Source organism: Odontesthes bonariensis, chromosome 6 (assembly GCF_027942865.1).
Source record: "Odontesthes bonariensis isolate fOdoBon6 chromosome 6, fOdoBon6.hap1, whole genome shotgun sequence".
Classification (NCBI taxonomy): domain Eukaryota; kingdom Metazoa; phylum Chordata; class Actinopteri; order Atheriniformes; family Atherinopsidae; genus Odontesthes; species Odontesthes bonariensis.
This window is the reverse complement of record NC_134511.1, coordinates 22,239,559-22,260,168: the sequence shown is the minus strand read 5'-3', so window position 1 is coordinate 22,260,168 and position 20,610 is coordinate 22,239,559. Positions and strand designations below refer to the sequence as shown.

The 20,610-nt window shown below is 41.8% G+C and overlaps 2 protein-coding genes across 3 annotated transcripts in view; one reads left to right on the top strand and one right to left on the bottom strand.

Moving 5' to 3' along the window:
- Positions 1–9,613, bottom strand: part of inpp5jb (inositol polyphosphate-5-phosphatase Jb) — a 25,125-nt gene extending 15,512 nt beyond the window's left edge. For both annotated transcript variants that reach the window (XM_075467941.1, XM_075467943.1), the window contains exons 1-2: positions 9,012–9,613; positions 3,848–4,355 (exon numbers count right to left, since the gene is read on the bottom strand). In XM_075467941.1, the coding sequence (XP_075324056.1) occupies positions 3,848–4,344 (497 nt within the window). In that variant the 5' untranslated portion in view covers positions 4,345–4,355; positions 9,012–9,613. The remainder of the gene's footprint in view (positions 1–3,847; positions 4,356–9,011) is intronic.
- On the top strand, positions 9,274–20,610 carry selenom (selenoprotein M). The gene is made up of 6 exons (XM_075467949.1): positions 9,274–9,511; positions 17,281–17,533; positions 18,353–18,388; positions 18,548–18,582; positions 18,691–18,769; positions 19,890–20,610. The coding sequence occupies exons 2-6, from the start codon at positions 17,438–17,440 to the stop codon at positions 20,118–20,120; spliced, it is 477 nt and encodes a 158-aa protein (XP_075324064.1). The 5' UTR covers positions 9,274–9,511; positions 17,281–17,437; the 3' UTR covers positions 20,121–20,610.

Sequence of the window (20,610 nt, the reverse complement as noted above, 5' to 3'; positions counted from 1 at the left end):
GGTGCATGCAGTAAACAAATACAGGAAAGAACTGAAACGGAAGGAGCAGGAGGAGGATATGCAAAGGGAACTTGCACGGTTGCAGTTAGAAGAACTGCAAGCGAAGCAAGAAGTACGAAATGAGGCCATAACAGCGGGGGCCGCTGAACAGCCATCACAGGGGCAAGTCCATCGTCGACCCTGTCAAAGGTCAAGAAGAGGTGCACCTGGAGGACGAAGGTCCTCGGGGGCATGTTGGGCCTGTGGCGAGAGGGGACACTTTGTTTACAGCTGTCCGAGAGCACCGAGAAACCCGAGTGTTCGGCAGGACCGTGGCCAGTCCCTGCGGGGCGGAGCAAGTGGCCCGGCAGGTCCAAGGCGTTCCTCTGGCAGAGGAATCCCAGTATTGGTTTGCATTGACATATAGAGGTAAGAAGTACACTTACACCAGACGTACTCAAAAGGGTTTAAAAACCGCCCTCAGGTGTGTCATTATTACAAAACAAAACAAAGTTTTTAAGTTAAATGTGTCACGACTACTAAGTTTCTAAAACTTGAATTTAAATAGGTCACTGTTACTAGGACAGAACAAAACAAAGTTTCTGAATCTAAAATTTAAATGTGCCACTATTACGAAGTTCTAAAATTTGAACAGAACAAAGTTTCTAATTTAAATTTTAGCATTGATAGCCTAAATTAGAGTATCTATTTAGCCCATAGGGAATTACTGATATCTCTCCATCCCACTTGGAGGGAGTAAGAAAAGCGCCATGTCCAAAATAGGGTTAGGGTTAGGGTTAGGGTTATGAATAAATAACTAATGAATAAATAAATAAAATTAAAATACAACAAGTATGATCTTCTTTTGGGAGGATTATGCAATAAAATGCGCTTCCTCTGGAAGGAATCATGAAAAATCCAAAGATCAAAGGTTGAAAGCACAACTGGAGAGGACAACCGAGGCTAAGTTAGCCTTTGGAAATTTGAAACAGAATTAGCAAGAGTCATCCAAAACGGCCAACACTAGTCTATGAGAAGCCATTTTTCTTATATGTCTCCAATAAAAACCATAAGATTTCAGAACTAATAAATCAGAGTAGGTATGTTGTGACTCGGACAGGATGTTTGCAGGTTGTGCATCTTTTGACACGTCCAGATGTGAGAATACAGAAGTGTACTACATCGGGATCTGCGGATGTCATTCCACGGGAGTTTGAAGGAGAACCACATGAGCGTGTGTCGGAAGCTGTGAGATACATTAAACTGAGACCTGACTTAGGAGCAACTCCACTTGTTCAGGCTGATGTCACTTATGTTGTGCATGGTTCATGTTGTGAGATCATTTGGGTGATCATGAGGTTTTGCAGTTGTGAAACAGGAAGGTGGAAAACTTTGTGACGGTGAAAGCTGAGAAGTGTGAACGGCCATGTTCGGCAGAGTTGGCTGAACTGAAGGCACTAACGGGAGCATGTTGACTGGTGAAAGGTAAGGTTACGAATGTGTACACAGATCCTGCATATGCTCATGATATTTGCTATTTGTTTGAAGCAGTTTTGAAGCAGAGAGGGTTCAGGAGGTCAGACGGAAGTCCAGTGCGACATGAGGTCCAAATGAAGGAGCGGATTGCAGTCATGAAAATTGAAAATTGGCAGTGATACAGTGTCAAATAATCGTAGAGGTAACAAAATGATTGGTAAAGGTAATATCGCGGCTGATGAAGCAGCGAAAGTAGCATCAAAGTGCCAGCTTGCTGTTTTGGCACCAATGGTGTTACTGGAGCCAGAGGTCGCGCCATCACAAGGATATTGGTCATACATATTGGATAAATAGTCGTAATTTTTTTTTTTGGGTAAGAGAATTGATTCATCTGTTTGTCATTCCATCAGAGATTAGCTCAAATAATGGTTAAGTGTTTGTTTAGAAAAGTGCAAGAGGCATTCTGCAGCAGCTGCGAATCAAGCAGCGCTGTGGGGCCGTTTATCATCCACAGAGTCAAGGGATGGTTGAGAGGATCAAAGGAACCTGGAAAGTGAAATTGAATTGAATCTGTGCTTCAACTGAACTAAACTAGATGCTTTGCTGCTTGCACTAATGAGCTTTCCTATGCAGACTCATAGAGTCATGCACTAACACCGCATAGAATGCTAACGGGTCGACCCATGCTGGCACCTCAGTCGAGAGGTCCCTTTAGAGGGCCCCCACTTGAGCAGGTGCAAACAGAGTGGACAGCTTACATGAAGCAACTAACTGCAATCCACAGAACAATCTATCTACAGGAGGAGTTCAGAGACTTGAGTCTCGAACAGCTGGTTGAGAGGCCAGTGGTGCCAGGCGACCAGGTGCACATCGAAGTGTTCCGAAGGAAGTGGCTTGAGCCAAGACAGAAAGGACCGTACACAGTGGTGCGAGCAACGCCGACGGCAGTTCAAGTGGAAGGTAGCAACACATGGTACCATTTGAATCACTGCACTAAGGTTCGGACTAAAGACACAGACGGAGTTAAGTCCGAGGGAAAGGATGAACAAAAGGAAGAGGTTAAGATTTCTGACACTGTGAGCATCCAGGTGTGGGTGTTGGCCGACAGCATGGGCTCAGGAGAACGAAGCCTGGAGATGTTGGACGGGATCCCGCAGACAGGAGAGGCTGGAAGGGTCCCGTGATGAAGCCACCCCGCAGGGAAGTAGCCAGCCTGGGTCAGATGAGTATGATGCAACAATACACACCCACTCAGACCATGCCACGCCACAAACTTTGCCAGCAATACACACGAGAGCTAGTCGTGAAGAGGTATCTGCTAAGCTTGAATTTAAGTACGTGGGAATAAAGGGTGAGGAAGTGTGAGGAAGGATGAGTAAGTATGGGTAAGTGTGAGGAAGTGTGAGGAAAACGTTTGAACTCGACTTTCCATCACAAACTACACTTGCAAACGAGACCATTGACTCCTGAAATGCACACATGTGGATTCAGATGGGGTTAGTATGCTATGGAGCATATGAAAGCCATCCTTGCATGTGGAGAGCAAATCAAGCAGCAACTCACAGAGGGTAGTAAAAATAGACATTTTGGCTCGCACATCAATTTTTAAACTGTATTTAATGAGTGAGAACATGAGAACACCACGGATGCTCATCAGGTAGAAACCTTTTCATTTAGAGGCCCTAAAACGTACCATATATTTATCATCTGGTTAACTAATGAAACCAAAATTCACTAAATGGCTATCATCTTGTATTTGGAAAGAATTTAAGCAAGCATCATTGTCTTAAACCTTTAACTAAGAAGGTGGTGAATTTTCCTTCATCTTAATTCTATTTCTCATCATTAATCTTCTCACAGCAATATATAATGTAAGATGCATTTTTCACTGATATAGTGAAATAAATGTCACAGGTCTGCGGCTGTAAACTTCTTTGCCCTGTCAGCGCCATGAAAAGTGTCCAAAGTGTGGTGGTTGGCACAAATTTACACTGTCGGCAATACAGCAATATTAATCTTTCTTCTCAACTTTTTTAGTAACTCTGTTTACTACAGAGATTCACAAGAACAAAGAAAAGTACAAAGAAAAGCACAAATATTTTGTCGGTCACCTAAATTCAAAAATAAAAAACTTTTAACATAAAACTGTATCTCTAAAACTGATCATATCAGGTGTTTCAGAGCATAGACAGTATATCATAGATTCTGCCGATACTAGAAATTAAGGTAGAAAGTTACAGTAATTACTTGCCATCTTGCGGTGTCACATATTATTTTATGAATATAAATGCTATGTGGGCCAAGGCTAATATTCCTAAATTGCTGTGAATGAGATGCCCTTTGAAGGAATGCTGCAACATGAATGTCAGGACACAGAGATCAAGAAACCTACCTGAAGTCTTCCACAGTCTGAGGCTGAGTGTCAGCAGTGCCGGCCACAGAGAGGGCTCTCTGGGCGTGAATGTTCAGGTGAGGGGGCACAGGCCTGCTTGCAGGCGGTTGGGGGACTGAGGCGGCCCTAACAGGCTGGTGACCCGGACCTTTAGAACGAGCCCTAATGCTGGGCCCAGTGCGCTCTCCCACAGGTTTGACTGCTGCAGAGCGGGAAGGTTTGGGGTGACTTGCTACAGTGCCATCGGGAGCGCTCTTATCCCGATTGGCTAGTGGAGCCTGTTCGGTTTTGGGCTCCACGACATCTACAGAGCCCTCAACCCTGGCGCTTCTCTGCGGCCGTCGAGGCCTGTGGGGAGCCCTAGGTTGGCTGGTCGGCTGATCAGTGGCAGGGGTCGCTGTGTCTGATGGTGGCGCTGAGATGGTCGTTAAAGCCTCTGCTCCGCTGGTTGGGATGTCGTCTTGTGTCTGGCTTTGGCTCAGATTATCTTGATCCATGTCTGGGATTTCTGTGTGAGTGAAAGAGAGAGGAATGTTTCCACTTTGCATGATGCACTCAATGTTACCACCCTTTGTAAAGAAAATTTGACTTTGCTCAATATGTAAAAACTATTTAACCAATATGCAGTAAGCTATAATTTGGCAGGGTAAATACAATCTCAAAAAGGGACTATAAGGCACAGGGAAGATTTACAACAGGAACTGCTTCAACAAATGACAAGTCACTTCAGCTGATGAGTGAAAGACGGTCATGAGATTCTACTGACCCAGCAGGATAACTGCTAGTCATTCAGGCTCCCATAATTGTGAGTGTTGAATTACCTGCATCCTCTAGGGCTTGAAAAACAGCTGAACACAGCTGCATGTAGTGATTAAAAACAATAAAAGAACAAATATTTTTGTAACAAACTACAGCAAGAAAGCAAGAAGAAACCGGAATAGACATATTCTGTTACTGTCTTAACCTCATTTGGATGGGAATTTGGAGAGCACAATCATCCTCTTTAGTTCTGCTGAAGCTGTCTGCTGGTCCCCCAGTAACAACTGAGATGCTCAGTCAGTTCGTATCAGCTCAGAACACCTGCCACACGCTAACATCAGGCACTGCCTGTATGGTCCAGCACAGCACGAAATAAAGAGCAAAGCAGAGAGAGCGAGAGCTGCAGGGACATTCAACAGACACAAGGAGCGGAAAAAGAAGTTAAAAATACAGAGCAAATCTAAACACAATAATTTGAGAAAGATCCATTCAAATATTGTGTGAAAAAATGTCTTTTTACTTCTTGTTATTGCTGAGAGACGTACACAATAAGAAGCCACGCATAACATGTTTAACACGTTGACCAAAGACAAAAAAGGAGAAAATAACAATAAAATGAGGAATCAACTTTTTATTTGTAGTGATAAAACATGAGATGGAACACCAGACTGCCACTTACACAAATTCAAACTTCCAATTAACATTTTGGCCCAAATAAATATAACATAAAGCATATTTTAGGTCAGAAATACTTTATAACCAAAGCAAGGATGTTAAATCTCTAAATCCAAAAATATTCCACCAAACTGGGACAAATTCACAAGTCACAAATGTTTCTCAGAGTACAACTGTGAAGACTTTTAATATTTCATCATCTACAGTATATAACGTCATAAAAGTCTGAGATTTTGGTGACATCTGTGAGCAAGGGACGCTGCCATAAATCAATATATCAATATGTCCAATAGTGGATGCTTGTGATTTTCAGACCTTCAGGCAGTACCGCATTAAAAACAGGCAAAGTTGACATACACAAAGTGTAAACCAAGCTTTTTTTGTAAAAAGAATAAAAGTCTGATCTTCTTTTTTGGCAACATCATGAATGCCACATCTTCCAGACTAAAGAGGAGAGGGACCATCTGGCCTCTACAAGCCTGACACCAGGTCCCTGGTCTCAGGCTTTAGGAACCCAATCATGGCCGACATTAACTCATGGCATTCTTCGCCACATTGCTGGAATTGCATCCTATGCATTATCCACATTGTTTGGGTCAGCAGGGAGAAAGGGCTTCCTGCTTGGGGACACAGAAACAACAGAGCTCTCTTATGATTATTCACATGACCTTGAGCAGACGGAGGCCATTACTTTCATGCAGAGATGAGAGCTGCTTCTGTATTCCACATGTGCTCAGAATCATGCTGGTCTCTAAGTCCACCAATGATCTGGTGCCTGGCTGGGCATAATGTATTCCCGAGGTCCATGTATGGCATTTAGTGGGGAGGGAGGAGGGAAGAGGGTGAGTGGGCACACGTGGGAGTGGGTGGGTGTAAAACGAGCAAAGGAGAGGGTGGGAGAGCCAACAGAGACAGCCCCTTCAGTGACAACACTGTGTCTCTTTGCAGAACAACTCTAAACTGATCCTCTCACACCTCCCTCTGGCACTGTCTATTTATCCAAGCTCAAATCCCTCTTCTCTGGCTCTCTTATCATTCCATTTCTCTAATCCTCTCTCTCTCCACTTCTTCCCCAAGGCTCATTGTTCCATGTTACCCACCTTCACTGAAGGGAATCGCTCACTGAGCCAGTTTAGCTTCTTCCATCCTGCACACAAAGATGGGCATAACTGTTCTATTCCTGGTTTAAAATCTCTCCATTCACTTCCTCCCTTTTCCTCCCCTATACTCTGAGGTGACACTTAACGCTCCCCCTGTGACATGCTCGGTACTGTCTCTCTCAGCCAACCACCTCACAGTCATTATCAATGACGTCAAAATGCCACAGTCTAAACATCAACCGTCACAACAACCCGAGATGGATCATCGCCTGTGGAAATGTGCGTCTCTGAGCTCAGGGACATGGAAAGAAAGGTGATCATGGGAATCAAAGCACGCTCAAACCATGGATGAGCTCTTGCACTGTAGTATCCCAGGAATGAGGGCACTTGAGATGTTTGTTGCATTTAAGTATGAAGAGCAGGAGCCAAACATTAGAATGACACTTATTTTCCCACTCACGTCCACAGAGAAAAGAGTGAAATGACTTGATAATAACAAATGTATCACAGTGTCTACATGCTCCTTCCTGAGGGCGTGAAAGCTGAGAGAGCCAGAAGGGATGAAGCGTAACACAAACAGCAGGCTCTCGTCCCACCTTTTGGCTCCTTTAGTGGGATTAATTGACAACACAGTTAGTTGTCGATGGCTGAATCAGACAAATGATAAGAAGCCAATTTGTTTTAGTAATTAGGGGCAAGAGAAATCATCTGTATCTTCAATCTCAATTATGTTTTATCTGAAGTCGCCGGCTCTGCATGGAATCTAATGTTTTGTTCTCTTTGGTGTTTTATGTTGAAATAAGAGCCAAATAGTTTGTCGGTGATGAGGGCCTCCAGAGCCATATGCCCCTGTGACAGGGATACTAATGATGACCTGGACAGAAATGACACTGACAGCTGCTGCCACAGCTGTAAATGGCTCCTCTAGGTTCCTAATGCCACTGTGTATAACTCTCCTGTATCCGGGGGGCTCCATCTTTCTGATCAGGTCATAGCCGAGGCAGCAGCATGTCAAAATGATTTCCTTAAAGTCTAAAACTGAAGTAAGATGCTGACAATATACAGTATAACGAATGTACAGCAACACTGTGTTATATGCTGCAATGTCATAATCTGTTCATTAAAAAAAATCACCTGGATGGAAAGAACTTGAGCAGTTCTGTTTAAAATTGTTTTGAGTAGGGGTGGCCTATCCCAGCAGCTACCGGGCAACCCGTTGGGTTCATTCTGGGCAGGTTGACAGTCCAACTCAGCAACAAACAATCATGCATGCTCACACTCACTTCAAGGGCAAATTTAGAATCACCAATTAACCAAACATGCGTGTTTTGGACAGTGGGAGGAAGCTGGAGAGCCTGGGGAGAACCCACGCGTGCTCGGGGGAGAACACGTAAACTCCACACAGAATGACTCGAGAGAAGATTCAAAACAGGAACCTTCTTGCTGTTAGGCAATAGTGCCAACCGCAACACCCCTGTGCAGCACAAAAGTGACAGCTTGTTCATCAAATAATAGACATGCATGATGCAAATAACTGTGCAATGTCAAGTAACTGGAATAACCTGGATATGGAATCAAATCAAATGACCAAAGCTCATTAGGGAGGACAAAAATCCAGTCCACTGTGTACTAATATCTGCATGTTCATGAAATTATGAACACTCTCTTACAGAGAGGTTGCTTAATTGGCCACAGTTTCCTTCCTGCAGCAGCAGCTTCACAGTACTGTAACTGCTGTTCAAGCGAACATGAGGTGGCCTGACTAAAATTGGCAGCATTTTAAATTACATATATTGTTTTGGACTACAGTACAGAGTTGCCAGAGCCTATTATACTTGCAGCTACAACCCTCCCTCAGTGCACGTCTGCCACGTTTGGCGTAATGACTCATTTATAACACAAGTTAGTTATCTGTAACAGCTTCAAACTGGCCACTAAAATGCAAATAAGCCTGAGAAACTGGAGATGACATTTCTGCAGGACATGTCTTTTGATAACTGGTGTAGTGTATAAAAACAAGCCTTATGTTGTACACTTTCAAATGATGTAGATACAATATGAAAATACTGTGACAGAAATAAGTGGCCCCTCATCTGAAAAAGGAGAACAGAGGCGTATTTGGCCTAATTAAACTCCTACATCAAGGACTATTTTCATAGCTGAAAAGAGCATGAAGGTCATTTTTAACTGTGCTGTGTTCTGCAATGATATGATCTTAGACTCATGGTGTGACAGTGTCTGCTTATGTTTTTTTTGTGTGTGTGTATATATGAGAGACGATATGAGGGAGGAAAATATCAGAGAGCCCGTGAGTATATGATTCATCTTAGAGGTATGAGAAGTGTGAAATTGATGGGTTTAGTCCTAATTGTCATCGGTTTTAAGCAAGAAACAAACCTTGTGACACACACACATCTATGACTATTGTATCGATAAGAGCTTTCATGTAGACACATCCGCGTCAAATAAATCAGCTTTCACGAATGTCTTAGAGGTGAAAATGAAGCCAGAATAAACTACGTTTATGGTCTTGGTTAATGAATAGGTGTTCTATCGCTCTGTAAACGCTGCTGATAGGGTTCAAGTCTGAGCATAACGCATGCGTGTAGCTGATTAATCATCACCTTTACCTGTTAAGGTTCTTCTTTGCAAAGGACTGTCTGCAGATGTAGAGGTCGCTCAGTCCGCAGCCTCAGTGGAAGATGTGGATTTATAAAAATTCCTCTCTGTTACACAAAAATACAGTAAACTTTCTTCTCCTGCCGCCTCCCAGATGAAACTATTGGCATTTCAGCGCCTTCCTTCCTTCCTTCCTCCCTTCCTTCCTTGCTTCCTTGCTTCCTTCCTCGGCGGGGAGATGGCAGAGGGGACGTGCAGGTGAGATTTGAGCGATGCTGACAAGAGGTCTCAGCCAGGCAGGCTACATCTCTCAGAATCACACACGTCTGTGTCGTCCTGCGTTTAAAGACACAGGCTGCAGCAGTGCCCCGCCGTGCCCTTCAAATAACAGAAGACGTCCGGGACGGCACAAGAGCGGACGCTTCCGTGAGCGAGCAGCCGCCGTCTGACAACGTTGTTGGGTTGATGATTACAGTCCAATCCGACTCCGAGGCTCACAGAACTACGACAGGTAGAAATGACCTATCGGGGAAAACGCGAACGCGACTAATATCTGCGAGCGCACTGTTGTCATTTGAGGGCTCGTCACCGATTCGTCACTGGTTTCCATGAGAACGTACGAACTGTTAATCGACTCGAGAGTGCGAGCATGAATTACCCACCATAGAATTTGCATGGGAAATGCGGTTCTATGTACTGTCTATCTATAATAAAACACTACTGTCGTCTAGTGGTCGGCATGGTGAAGTGCGTGGTATGGTTCAGTGAGCGGTGAAGGTTCTCTGGACCGTTTAATCACAGCCTGCACATTTTCTCTGTTTTTTTTTTTTTTGTTTTGTTTTGTCCACCTGTGATTATGTTTAACGAGTAAATTGCCATCCATTTTGATTTGATAAGTTAGATGTCAACATGTTGGGTCAAGAGTCAAGGTTATCTTCAAAGAGGCCTATTGTGCTCATTTTCAGGGTCATGATTTTGTTTTGGCAATGGGCCAGAGTAAGTTTACCTGCTTTAATGTAAAGGAAAAACAGATTGTGTTTTAATGCTGTACTGCTGTTTGGACGGATTCATACGGAAGAGTATTAGGGCCAGGTATAAGAAAAAATATTTTACATTTTGCCTGTCGAGACTAAAGTCGACATGTTGAGAATAAAGTAATCAGACGATGGACCAGAGGAGTTGACTTTTTTCTCAAAAATTCGACTTTATTCTCGACATGTCGACTTTATTCTCGACATGTCGACTTTAATCTCGACAGGCAAAATATTATTATTTTTTCTTATGCCTGGCCCTAATACTCTTCCGTAGATTCATGTCCCTTTAAAGCCCCCCACTTCAAAAGCTGTCACAGCAACTGGTATCTAATTAGTCAAAATGATGTAGCACTTAGTAACTATTCACTTTTTGACAGATACAAGATTAGCTTTTATGCAGACATCATGCAAATATGTGACATAGAGATGTAGACAAGTTAGGAGAGAAAAGTTTGGACTGTGAACAAGGCAATCGAGACAGCTCAGCAATAGTATCTTCTGTGAAAGAGAATAATGACTTTTGGTGTGGACTTTACGTTTTGTAAGACTGCAGACCTTTGAAATGCACACTAAAAAAAGATATAGCCTATCTATAAATATATATAACCGACTGAGGGAGAGCAAATGGGAAAACCATATAACATTCACACTCCTTTTTAGTTACACTTTTTTACTGTGGCCCTGAGTGAAAATTCTTTTTTGACGGTCTGAGCAAGCCCCCGATGAGTCTTGTGTCAATTAAAGCCAAAGATGAACTAAAGTTTCCCTTTAAAAAGGCTCTAGAACTCATCTTTCTATATTGATCTCTCTCAGTCAGCATGTATGTAAACATGGTCAAACTGAAATCGTATGAAATTGAGCCCCTTCAAAAACCAGGAAATGTGATTGAGGTTTGAATCACTCCAACATGTATACATTGAATTAGACTTAAATGGGCCTAAGAGCTCTGTACATGATCTAAAGATCCATCTGTTTCTACCTTTGGTAAAACCACATCAATGTAAGTGTATATTGATATGGCCAAAGTACCAATTAAGCTGCTCTCATTTACGCATTATTCTGTTTCTTCTGTCAGACAGCTAAATATGTCAGAGATTGTGACTGATAACCAGGTCATGCAAACTAGTTACCATCAATTAAAGCATTCCCAGAGTGTTGCTCTGCTCTAACAAAATCCTGATTCTATAACCAGTAATGTCTGTGCAGTGAATTCAACAAGTGCATGAAAGTAGTAGCTGAGACCATTTGCAGCCCCATTGACCAAGCTGTCTGTCACAGACCATTAGATACATTACATATTATCATATTTGTGAGAGCCAGGAGAGATCATGACCCCAAGCTGAAGGCCCAAGTAGGCCTACTTGGAACTGCAAATAACTGACAGTGGGCCTGGGAAAGTTGTTTGAATTCCCTGGGAACATCATAGATATCATCAATATCCAGTCTCAGACCAGACATTGTACTGGCTTCCCACACATCAAGGCAGGTGTACTTGCTGGAGCTCACAGTATCTTTGGAGGAACAAATGTAGAAGGCCGATGAGAGGAAGGGAGGAAGTTATACAGAGCTGCTGGATGAGTGCTGCAAAAAGGAAGTGTCCGTGGTGCTTGAAGTAAGGGCACGGGGCTTTGCTGACAACCTCCTGGGCATCCCTGGTTCAGGAAAAAGGAAACCATCAGCCAAGCTTCCACGGCAGCAGCAAAAAACTTCAAGATGGGGGCGGTCGGTGGCGTAGTGGGTTAAGCAGCCGCCCCATGTACAGAGGCTACAGTGCTCGCTGCAGCTGGCCCTGGTTCAAGTCCTGCTCCAAGCAGCCCTTTGCTGCATGTCTTTCCTGTCTCTCTGCCCCCTGCTTCCTGTCTCTCTCCAACTGTCTCCTATCATTAAAGGCATAAAAAAATAAAAAAAAACTTCAAGATGGCTGTGGATCATGAGAGACAAACCATGGACTAAAGCTTCATGGGCACAGGCTGGAAAGTGATCCCTCTGGGTCGGGTCACCTTGGCAAGGGTGTCCCAAACACCCAATGACCCCAGGCCCTATTAATGACAATGTGTCCAAGAGTTTTGGCAGATATAAAACTATAGATATATCAGCTATACTCACATGAACAATACTCTCCCATAGAGAAAATTAGAAGTGACACAATGTCCTGAATATTTTCTCATACTGTCCAAGGCATGATAACTCGACGTTGCTCCTGTTCATGTATACTGTTACAAGGATGGTGGTCCAGTTAATGGGAGAAGCTGAACTGTGACCGTAGCTCGACTAGACTGTGCATGTAATAGTGCTGACATAAGCTAACATTTCACTTTAATGGTGAAAAAACAATTGAAAGAATTGCGTTTTAGAATTGCGAACTTACGTTTTAAATTTGAACTCTTACTGTGTCGGCTTTGAAATAAATATAACAGAGCAGCACAGATTTACCAATGGTTTTTATTACAAAGGAATAAAACAACATAAATGCAACTGACATTCTGTGTCGGAGTAACAATGATGTAACCTGACTCATATCATCTGGCTGCGTTCACCAACTACACGCGGGGGCGTTCCCTTTCCTCACACAATGCGAATACCAGAGGGTGGGAGTCAGGTAAACAATGATGCACCTATATGTGAAGTTTATTTATTTCTATTATTTACTACACATAAGGCTCAGAATGAGTATGCCTTCAGACAAAAAATAGCTTAAAGGAAGCTCCTTTAAACACCTTCACACTAGCAAAAGATTTGGAAGAAAGGTTACTGTGCTGACACCTGAGGATACCTCATCAGTCTTTGTAACCTCTTAAATGTCTGTGGCCTTTATAAATTTAATGAGCCAAGACCTGTATCTGATTGTGAATGTGTGACTGTGTTTTTGTGTGCCCTTTAGGTGATGACTTGTTGGGAGAAGCTGTATACTGCCGTCAATGTGATGAGCCACATAACTGCCTAAAGCTGCTGATTATACACAGGAGTAATTAAGATACTTTTAATTTGTATACAGATATATTAGTGTAATATTACGTAGTCCTTCGAAACAGTTGGAACAGTCTCAAACATGAGCTTTTTTAATAATGACATAAAGTGTTCACAAATACATTTTCAATATATTTTTTTTTAAAAACAGAGTGTAAGCTTTGCTGTTTAAACTTTATATGTAGATAGACAGTGCTTTAGTGAATGCCTTTCTCTTCTTACCGACTGGGAATCACAGTAACAAGCAGGAAAGGTTTTTGTGCGGTATATAGGTCAGTGGTTTTGTCATAACCCCCCACTGTGGTTTCTTATCTTATGGTCCTTTGTAACTGATCAGATGTAATTCAGACCTGAAGTTTGCTGTCAAAGTTTCAAGTGTCAGTTTTTTTTATATACTTTATGTGGGCATTGTTTATGCTATTGGATTACACTGAAATGTAGTAACTGGAGTGAGAATTTAAACAATAAAACATGTAATGTGATCATATAGGCCTATATGGAGCTATTTAGTGAAGAACTGACACAAGTTTAGTCTCATAAGGCCTAATTTTAACAAGTACAGCAGCCTACAATGCAAAGGTATTGAACCACCTTTAATTTTTTTCACATTTTTCTTCCAAGCAGACTTTTCTATGTCCTTTTAAAGTGATCTTAAGCAATAGTCCTCAGTGTCTTTTCCGAAGTTGTTTCAAAGTTTTTCCGTTGGCCAATGGCTGCTTTTTAGTCATGTCCACCTACTTGACCATTTTCATGCAAAATGTTTTGTTTGATAAGCCACTTTATACAGACGTATGAATCATTCAAGTTTTAAAAAAAAAAAGGCCCTTAACTAGTGTTGTGTCTATACATAGAGACAGCTTTGCAAAGAACCTATTCTGAAGTCTATATTCAGGCACTTTGTCACTATAGCAGCCTGTCATAAAGACATATAATTTCTTCCCAAAGATAACAAAGTTTGACAGGCATAAAATAATGTTTTTGCAACGACAAGGTGATTCTCAAATAGCCTTTAGCTGAAAACGTCATTATCTCAGTGTGGTGTGCGGTCTCTTATTGAAAATCATTAGAGAAAAGTAAAAAAGGTGGCAGTCTAATTACAAATACATCCTTAAGAAATGGAAAGAAAAAAAAAAAAAAAAAAAAAAAAAAAAAAAAAAAATCAGCAAATTTCAATGAAGCCTCATCAGAAATGGTTTCTGTGGAGGGTTGTTAAGAATCCATTCTTAACGGAGTGGACTGAAAATCAGTGCCAACAGGTCTTGAGGGATGAATCCTCCCCATGGCCCAGACTTCAACATTATTAAAGCAGTGTGGGATCATCTTGACAAGAGAAACAGATCAAAAGGTTGCCAACATCCAAAGAAGAGCTTTGAAATGTATTTCAAGAAGCCTGGAGAACTCATGCTGAAGACTGCTTAAAGAAAATTACAAGAAAACTTTTAAATTCAATTCAGTTCAGTTTTATTTATATGGCAGCAAATGTCATCTCAAGGCACTTCAAAGGTAATTTGATTAAATTCCACATTGGTCCAATTCATAGAGCCAATCAAAAAAAGTTGACAAGTTCAGGATATCAACAGATTGCATCTAAACTGCACTTCGATTCAACCCCCATCCTGAGCGTGCACGAGACTACGGTGGAAAGAAACAACTCTCTCTTAACAGGAAGAAACCTCTGCACTATAACACCAGGCCAGCGATACCTGCTGAGAAAGGGAAACACAAGTTACAACTCACCAGGGTACGGAAAGGCCATCTAGAGTAACTGCATAGCTAGACAGTTTCCCCCTGAAGCGCTCAGGTCAAATGATAAGAACTTCCGTTTTGTCTGAACCTAGAAACAGAACATTCTGAGTCATCCAGATCTTTATGCCTTTGAGACATGCTTGGACTCCAACCAACTGATTGTTTTCACCTGGTTTTATTGATAAGTACAGCTGTGTATCATCAGCATAGCAATGGAAATGTATCTCATGCTGTCTAATAAGATTACCTAATGGAAGCATGTACAGTCCCCTCCAAAAGTATTGGAACAGCAAGGCAAATTCCCTTGTTTTTGTTGTTCACTGAAGACATTTGGGTTTAAGATCAAATGATGAGTATGAGACAAGAGTTCAGAATGTCAGCTTTTATTTCCTGGTATTTACATCTAGATGCGTTAAACAACTTAGGATATATCACCATTTGTATTACACCACAGCATTTTTAGGTGAGCAAAAGTAAAGGAACAAATCATCTTAAAGTAAATAACATTTAATATTTGGTGGCATAACCCTTGATTGCAATAACTGACTCAAGCCTGCGACCCAGCGACATCACCAAACTGTTACATTCTTCCTTTGTGATGCTATTCCAGGCTTTTACCACAGCTTCTTTCAGTTCTTGTTTGTTTCGGGGGGTTTCCCCCTTCAGTCTCCTCTTCAGGAGGTGAAATGCATGCTCTATCGGGTTACGGTCAGGTGATTGACTTGGCCAGTCTAAAACCTTCCAGTTTTTCCCCCTGATAAAATCCTTTGTTTTATTGGCAGTGTGCTTTGGGTCATTGTCCTACTGCATGATAAAATTCCTCCCGATCAGTTTGGATGCATTTCTCCATAAATTGGCAGACAAAATGTTTCTATACACTTCGGAATTCATTCTGCTGCTACCATCATCAGTTACATCATCAATAAATATTAATGAGCCTGTTCCAAAACCGGCCATGCATGCCCAAGCCATGACATTACCTCCACCATGCTTCAGGATCATAAGCAGTTCCTTTCTTTCTCCACACTTTGGCGATTCCATCACTTTGGTAGAGATTAATCTTGGTCTCATCAGTCCATAAGATTGTGTTCCAGAACTTTTGCTGCTCATCTCTGTACTTCTTTGCAAATTTCAATCTGGCCTTCCGACTCTTACTGCTGATGAGTGGTTTGCATCTTGTGGTATGGCCTCTATATTTCTGCTCTCGGAGTCTTCTTCGAACAGTGGATTGTGATACCTTCACCCCTGCACTGTGGAGGTCGTTGGTGATGTCACTTACTGATGTTTTGGGGTTTTTCTTTACAGCTCTCACAATATTTCTGTCATCAACTACTGTTGTTTTCCTTGGCCAACCTGTTCGACGTCTGTTGCTCAGTACACCAGTAGTTTCTTTCTTTTTCAGGACATTCCAAATTGTTGTGCTTGCTATGCCCACTGTTTGTCCAATGGCTCTGATTGATTTTCCTTATTTTCTCAGCTTCAAAATGGCTTGCTTTTCTCCCATAGACAGCTCTCTGGTCTTCATGTTGGTTTATCCTCTTTAACAAGAAATTCAGTCTTTATAGGTTTAAACATGCAGAGCTATTTAATGTTTGAATAATCAACCTTAAAGGCAACACCTGGTCAACAAGAAACACCTGTCAGTCACATGTTCCAATAGTTTTGCTCACTTGAAAAATGAGTGGGTTCAAACAAAGGGTGGTATGTCCTGAGTTGTTTAACACATGTTGTAATACCAGGAAATAAAAGCTGACATTCTGAACTCTTGTCTCATACTCATCTTTTGATCTTAAACCCAAATGTCTTCAGTGAACAACAAAAACAAGGGAATTTGCCTTGCTGTTCCAATACTTTTGGAGGGGACTGTACAAAGTAAAAAGAATCGGTCCAAGCACAGCACCCAGCGGAAGATGGAAAACTTGCATCTGAGTTTCAGACTGTTTTGAAGAATAAAGGTGGTCACACGAAATATTGTTGTTTCGAGCTTGTTAAAATATTATTAAGTCTGTTCTTACCTTTTTATACCGTATTACCATTTGTTTTAACTTGTTTAACTTAATCACTTCACCCATTTCATGTTTTCCTGTCAACAAATACAGAAATAGAGGGTGGGTAAAAGCACGTGTTAAAATTGCATACCAATGATATAATGACTTAAATTAACCAAAGACCACAGTTCTTGACAGTTCGTGAATCACTTGAAGACTTTGTAAGAAACTACTGTGCCTAAATTTTTCCACTTTTTCATTTCCCACCACATGCAGTGCCAGCAATCATTCAGTTATCTGTTTTTTAAGTTGTTTTTTTAATGAAAGTTGCTTTTATGATCGTTTATATAAAACAGCTCTGTCACTTACTTGATGAGCAGAAGATAAATTAACTGAGTTTGCTCTCAATATTTCAGCTTTCTTACAGCTTTATGAAGTCAGCAAAAAGGTTTAATAATATGCTGCAGTGTAGGATCAACTTTCTCTTGATGGAAAAGCCCCAGACAGCCAATGAGAGTCCTCTCTACGCCTCCCTCTCTCCTCAGGAGGAATTTCTTGACGTGGCAAGAGGTCCGGACGTGACATAGCTGCCCCTCATCTCTTCTCCTCCTGTCCTCCGCTGGTTCGTCCCCAAATATCCGCAGGTACCGGTCCGAGAGACAGGCGAAAACTCCCGGTCAGCGACTCGAGCCTGGAGGAAGAATGTGGCTCTACGTGTTGGCCAGTTTGCTTCACTGCGCCTCCGCTTATGATGTGGACCTGAAGAAGCTGGACGGGCTGGCAAAAGCCAGGGTGGAGGTACACCAAGCTTTTTCGTGGTTGCGTCATAGAGGAAACAGGGTGACTTACTGCATGTTTATGGTGACGAGGCAGTGAGCACTTTTTGTGAATCAGATTTATTTCTTAGACGCGTGGATGGATGCTTACCAAATATAAACGTTGGGCGCATGCGTGAGTATTTCTGCAAGAGGGGTGGCTGTCGTAAACTGAGCGGATCTTTATGCGAATGTAGTATGTTAACCACTCAAAATAGAGACTGTAATTCACATGAAACAATCGTACTAGGTATTAAATCAACTATTTGGTGACTTGTTGATCGCGGTTTGGGTTTAAGAGGGAGATCAGGCTGAGTATCAGCAGGGTGCACTCCTGCACAAAAGCTTTAGAAACTCTACTCGTTCTTTTTTTTTTTTGTTGAGACCTAGTTTGTCGTAATTTGTCACACTATCGCCAATTTACGAGCATCACAAACAAAAGGCTTTATCTGTTGCTGTTGTTGTGTTCGTCACACCTCATGCCCGAGGCTCAGGTGTCTGCAATAACAGGTTGTACATCCTTCTCCAGGGCCAAGCTGAACTGAACTAGGCGTTGCACAAAGGGTGCAAAGTTACAGTGATACCAAAAACAAGACTGACACTCATCTGTTTACTGAACAAGGTTGTAAACCCAAGCTCTGCAGAAGGAAGCTGCTAGCACAACGAAAACATGAAGTTTATACACAGTCTTCAGTTGCAACCACTGACTATGAAGCTATCTCTTCCTTTAGGAAATGTCTTTTCCTAAACATGAGATCTGTTTGTGACCATCTCCTCTATTTAACGTTCCGTCTCTTCCCAGACATGCGGTGGATGACAGCTGAACAGACTCAGAGAGGTAAGTTGTCGGAGGCAGACTGAAGCTTAATCCCTGCCTAAAACTGCTCACTCTGGGAAATATTTTACATTTCACATCCAGGATTCACTTAATCCCCGAAAAATCTGTTACTGAAACCAGCCCAGAGTGAAAAACATTCATCTCTGACTCTGTTTGCAGGTCAAAGCTTTTGTGATCCAGGATATTCCTCTTTAGTATCCTTTGATTTGAACTAATTGCTGTTCTTTTTTTGGTGAATACTGCTTGTTTGTTCAGAATTTCCACTCAGTCATACTCCCAAAAACCCTTGACTGTTACCTCAGCCATAATCTGGTGATGAAGCACATTCCTGGGGCTGATCCTGAGCTTGTCCTCCTGAATCATTATTATGAAGAGCTTGATGTAAGCCTTGTTGTGTTATGTATTTATTGCTTGTTCTATGATATGATTAAGAGAAACGGAAAGTGGTGTAGTTTTGACTCATGTTGCTGTTATGATAATAATTTAATCCTTTTTGATCTCCATATTCTTTAAAATGATTGACCTGAATTTCAAACAACTGTTAATGCTGCAGTAAATTCAGCCCATGAACAAACCGTTTTATGCTAAATGGATAACAATCTACAATTTCCTAAATTATGGTAGGCATGTCAGGAAAAAGCCGGTTAAGATTATCATGAAGGCATAATTATGGCCAGCCTGTGAACATAGTGGCAACAACTAACTTTTTTTGGAATAATGCAATCTGCATGTTGGTGGAAGTGTCACAGCAGTTGCTTTGCTGGATTTGGGATCGAGTCACTTCCCGTCACTGATTAAAAACACTGCATAACATCAGAAAGTTCTTGAATATATGAGACCATATGTGGCAGGTAAAGTGACCCACTAATTTTCCCCACATCCATTCATGTATCTTTTGATTGATTGAAAGCACATGTTTTTTTCTTGTGGTTATTTAAACATCTTTATATGCAAGTGCTGTTTAAAAGAAGATTGTTCGCTTGTTTAAATATGTAAAAAAAAAAAAAAAAATCAAGTTTTCATGGGATTGTTTCACATTTCCTTCAGTTAGAATTATAGCCCTGCACACAGTGGTCCCAACTCAACTCTGTATCCATTCAGCAAAAAGGGAGCAAAATAAGCATTCATTTGGAGTCATTGGTATTAATTCTATTTTGGTCTTGAGCAGCTCCTGGGGGAAATATTTGGCTCTTTAGATTCAGAGATGGTCTAGGGTTCTCATTCACTTGTTAAACACTTCCTCGGGATGTTTACAGTTTTTTTGGCAGCTCAATCATTGTAGTTTCATGACAATGGGTGTTTTTTTTACACCGCCCATAATTATTTGATGTATGGTTAATATGGATATATTAAATTGGGCGATCTTTTACATCTGCCATCAGTTAAAACCTCAGATTTTGAAGCAGTTTTCTTACAACAAAATCTATTAGTAACACACTGGGTGAGATAGAGCAGTAAATATAGAGTCAAACTGTCATTAACACATGTGGTTCCTTCACAGCGGATCGCTCTGTCTGACATGACCCATTCTGAGATTAATGAGCTGCTGGGGAAACTGGGTTTCTATAAGAAGGCTCATCAGGAGGAAGAGGTGCCGGAGGAGTTCCGCTTCTCTCCCGCCAAAGACAGCCCTTTTAAAGATCAACCCTCTTACAAATCGTCCACCTCCTCTTTAGACACAGAGAATGCCTCCTCTGAGTCCGAAGCAGAAGTCAAGCACACTGACCTATAATCTGTTAGAATTGAAGTAGAAACGGCACCCGTGTCGTGTGCCCCATAGCTTCTCCACAGCTTGAAGACAGAAATGTTTGCAATTTCACTACAAGGCCAGTAGATCATGGATTCGTGCTTGGGAAAAGGGCATCGTATCAAATCAGATTTTTAATGCAACTGGTTCCTTTCTGTTTTCCCCCGTGCAGCATGATCAGCCAACAGGCCATTTTGTGAGTGCTTTTCTACTCTACACAAAGACTGGAAATGTGAACATCTTTTTTTGTTTATGGTCCATCATGAATCAGCTGGCTTCAAGGATCTTTGCCTAATTTGAATGCTTTTGTGCGTCTGCGATTGGTTCCTTCCTGCTGTGAAACCGAATGAAGCCTCAGGCTGAAAATCATCCGATGGGCTTGAGGCTGATGCTTCTCGTTCTGGCGGGTTGGGCTGATGCACACAAGACTCAAATGTAGAAGTTGTAAAAGAATAGAATAAACTCTAATCTGTGA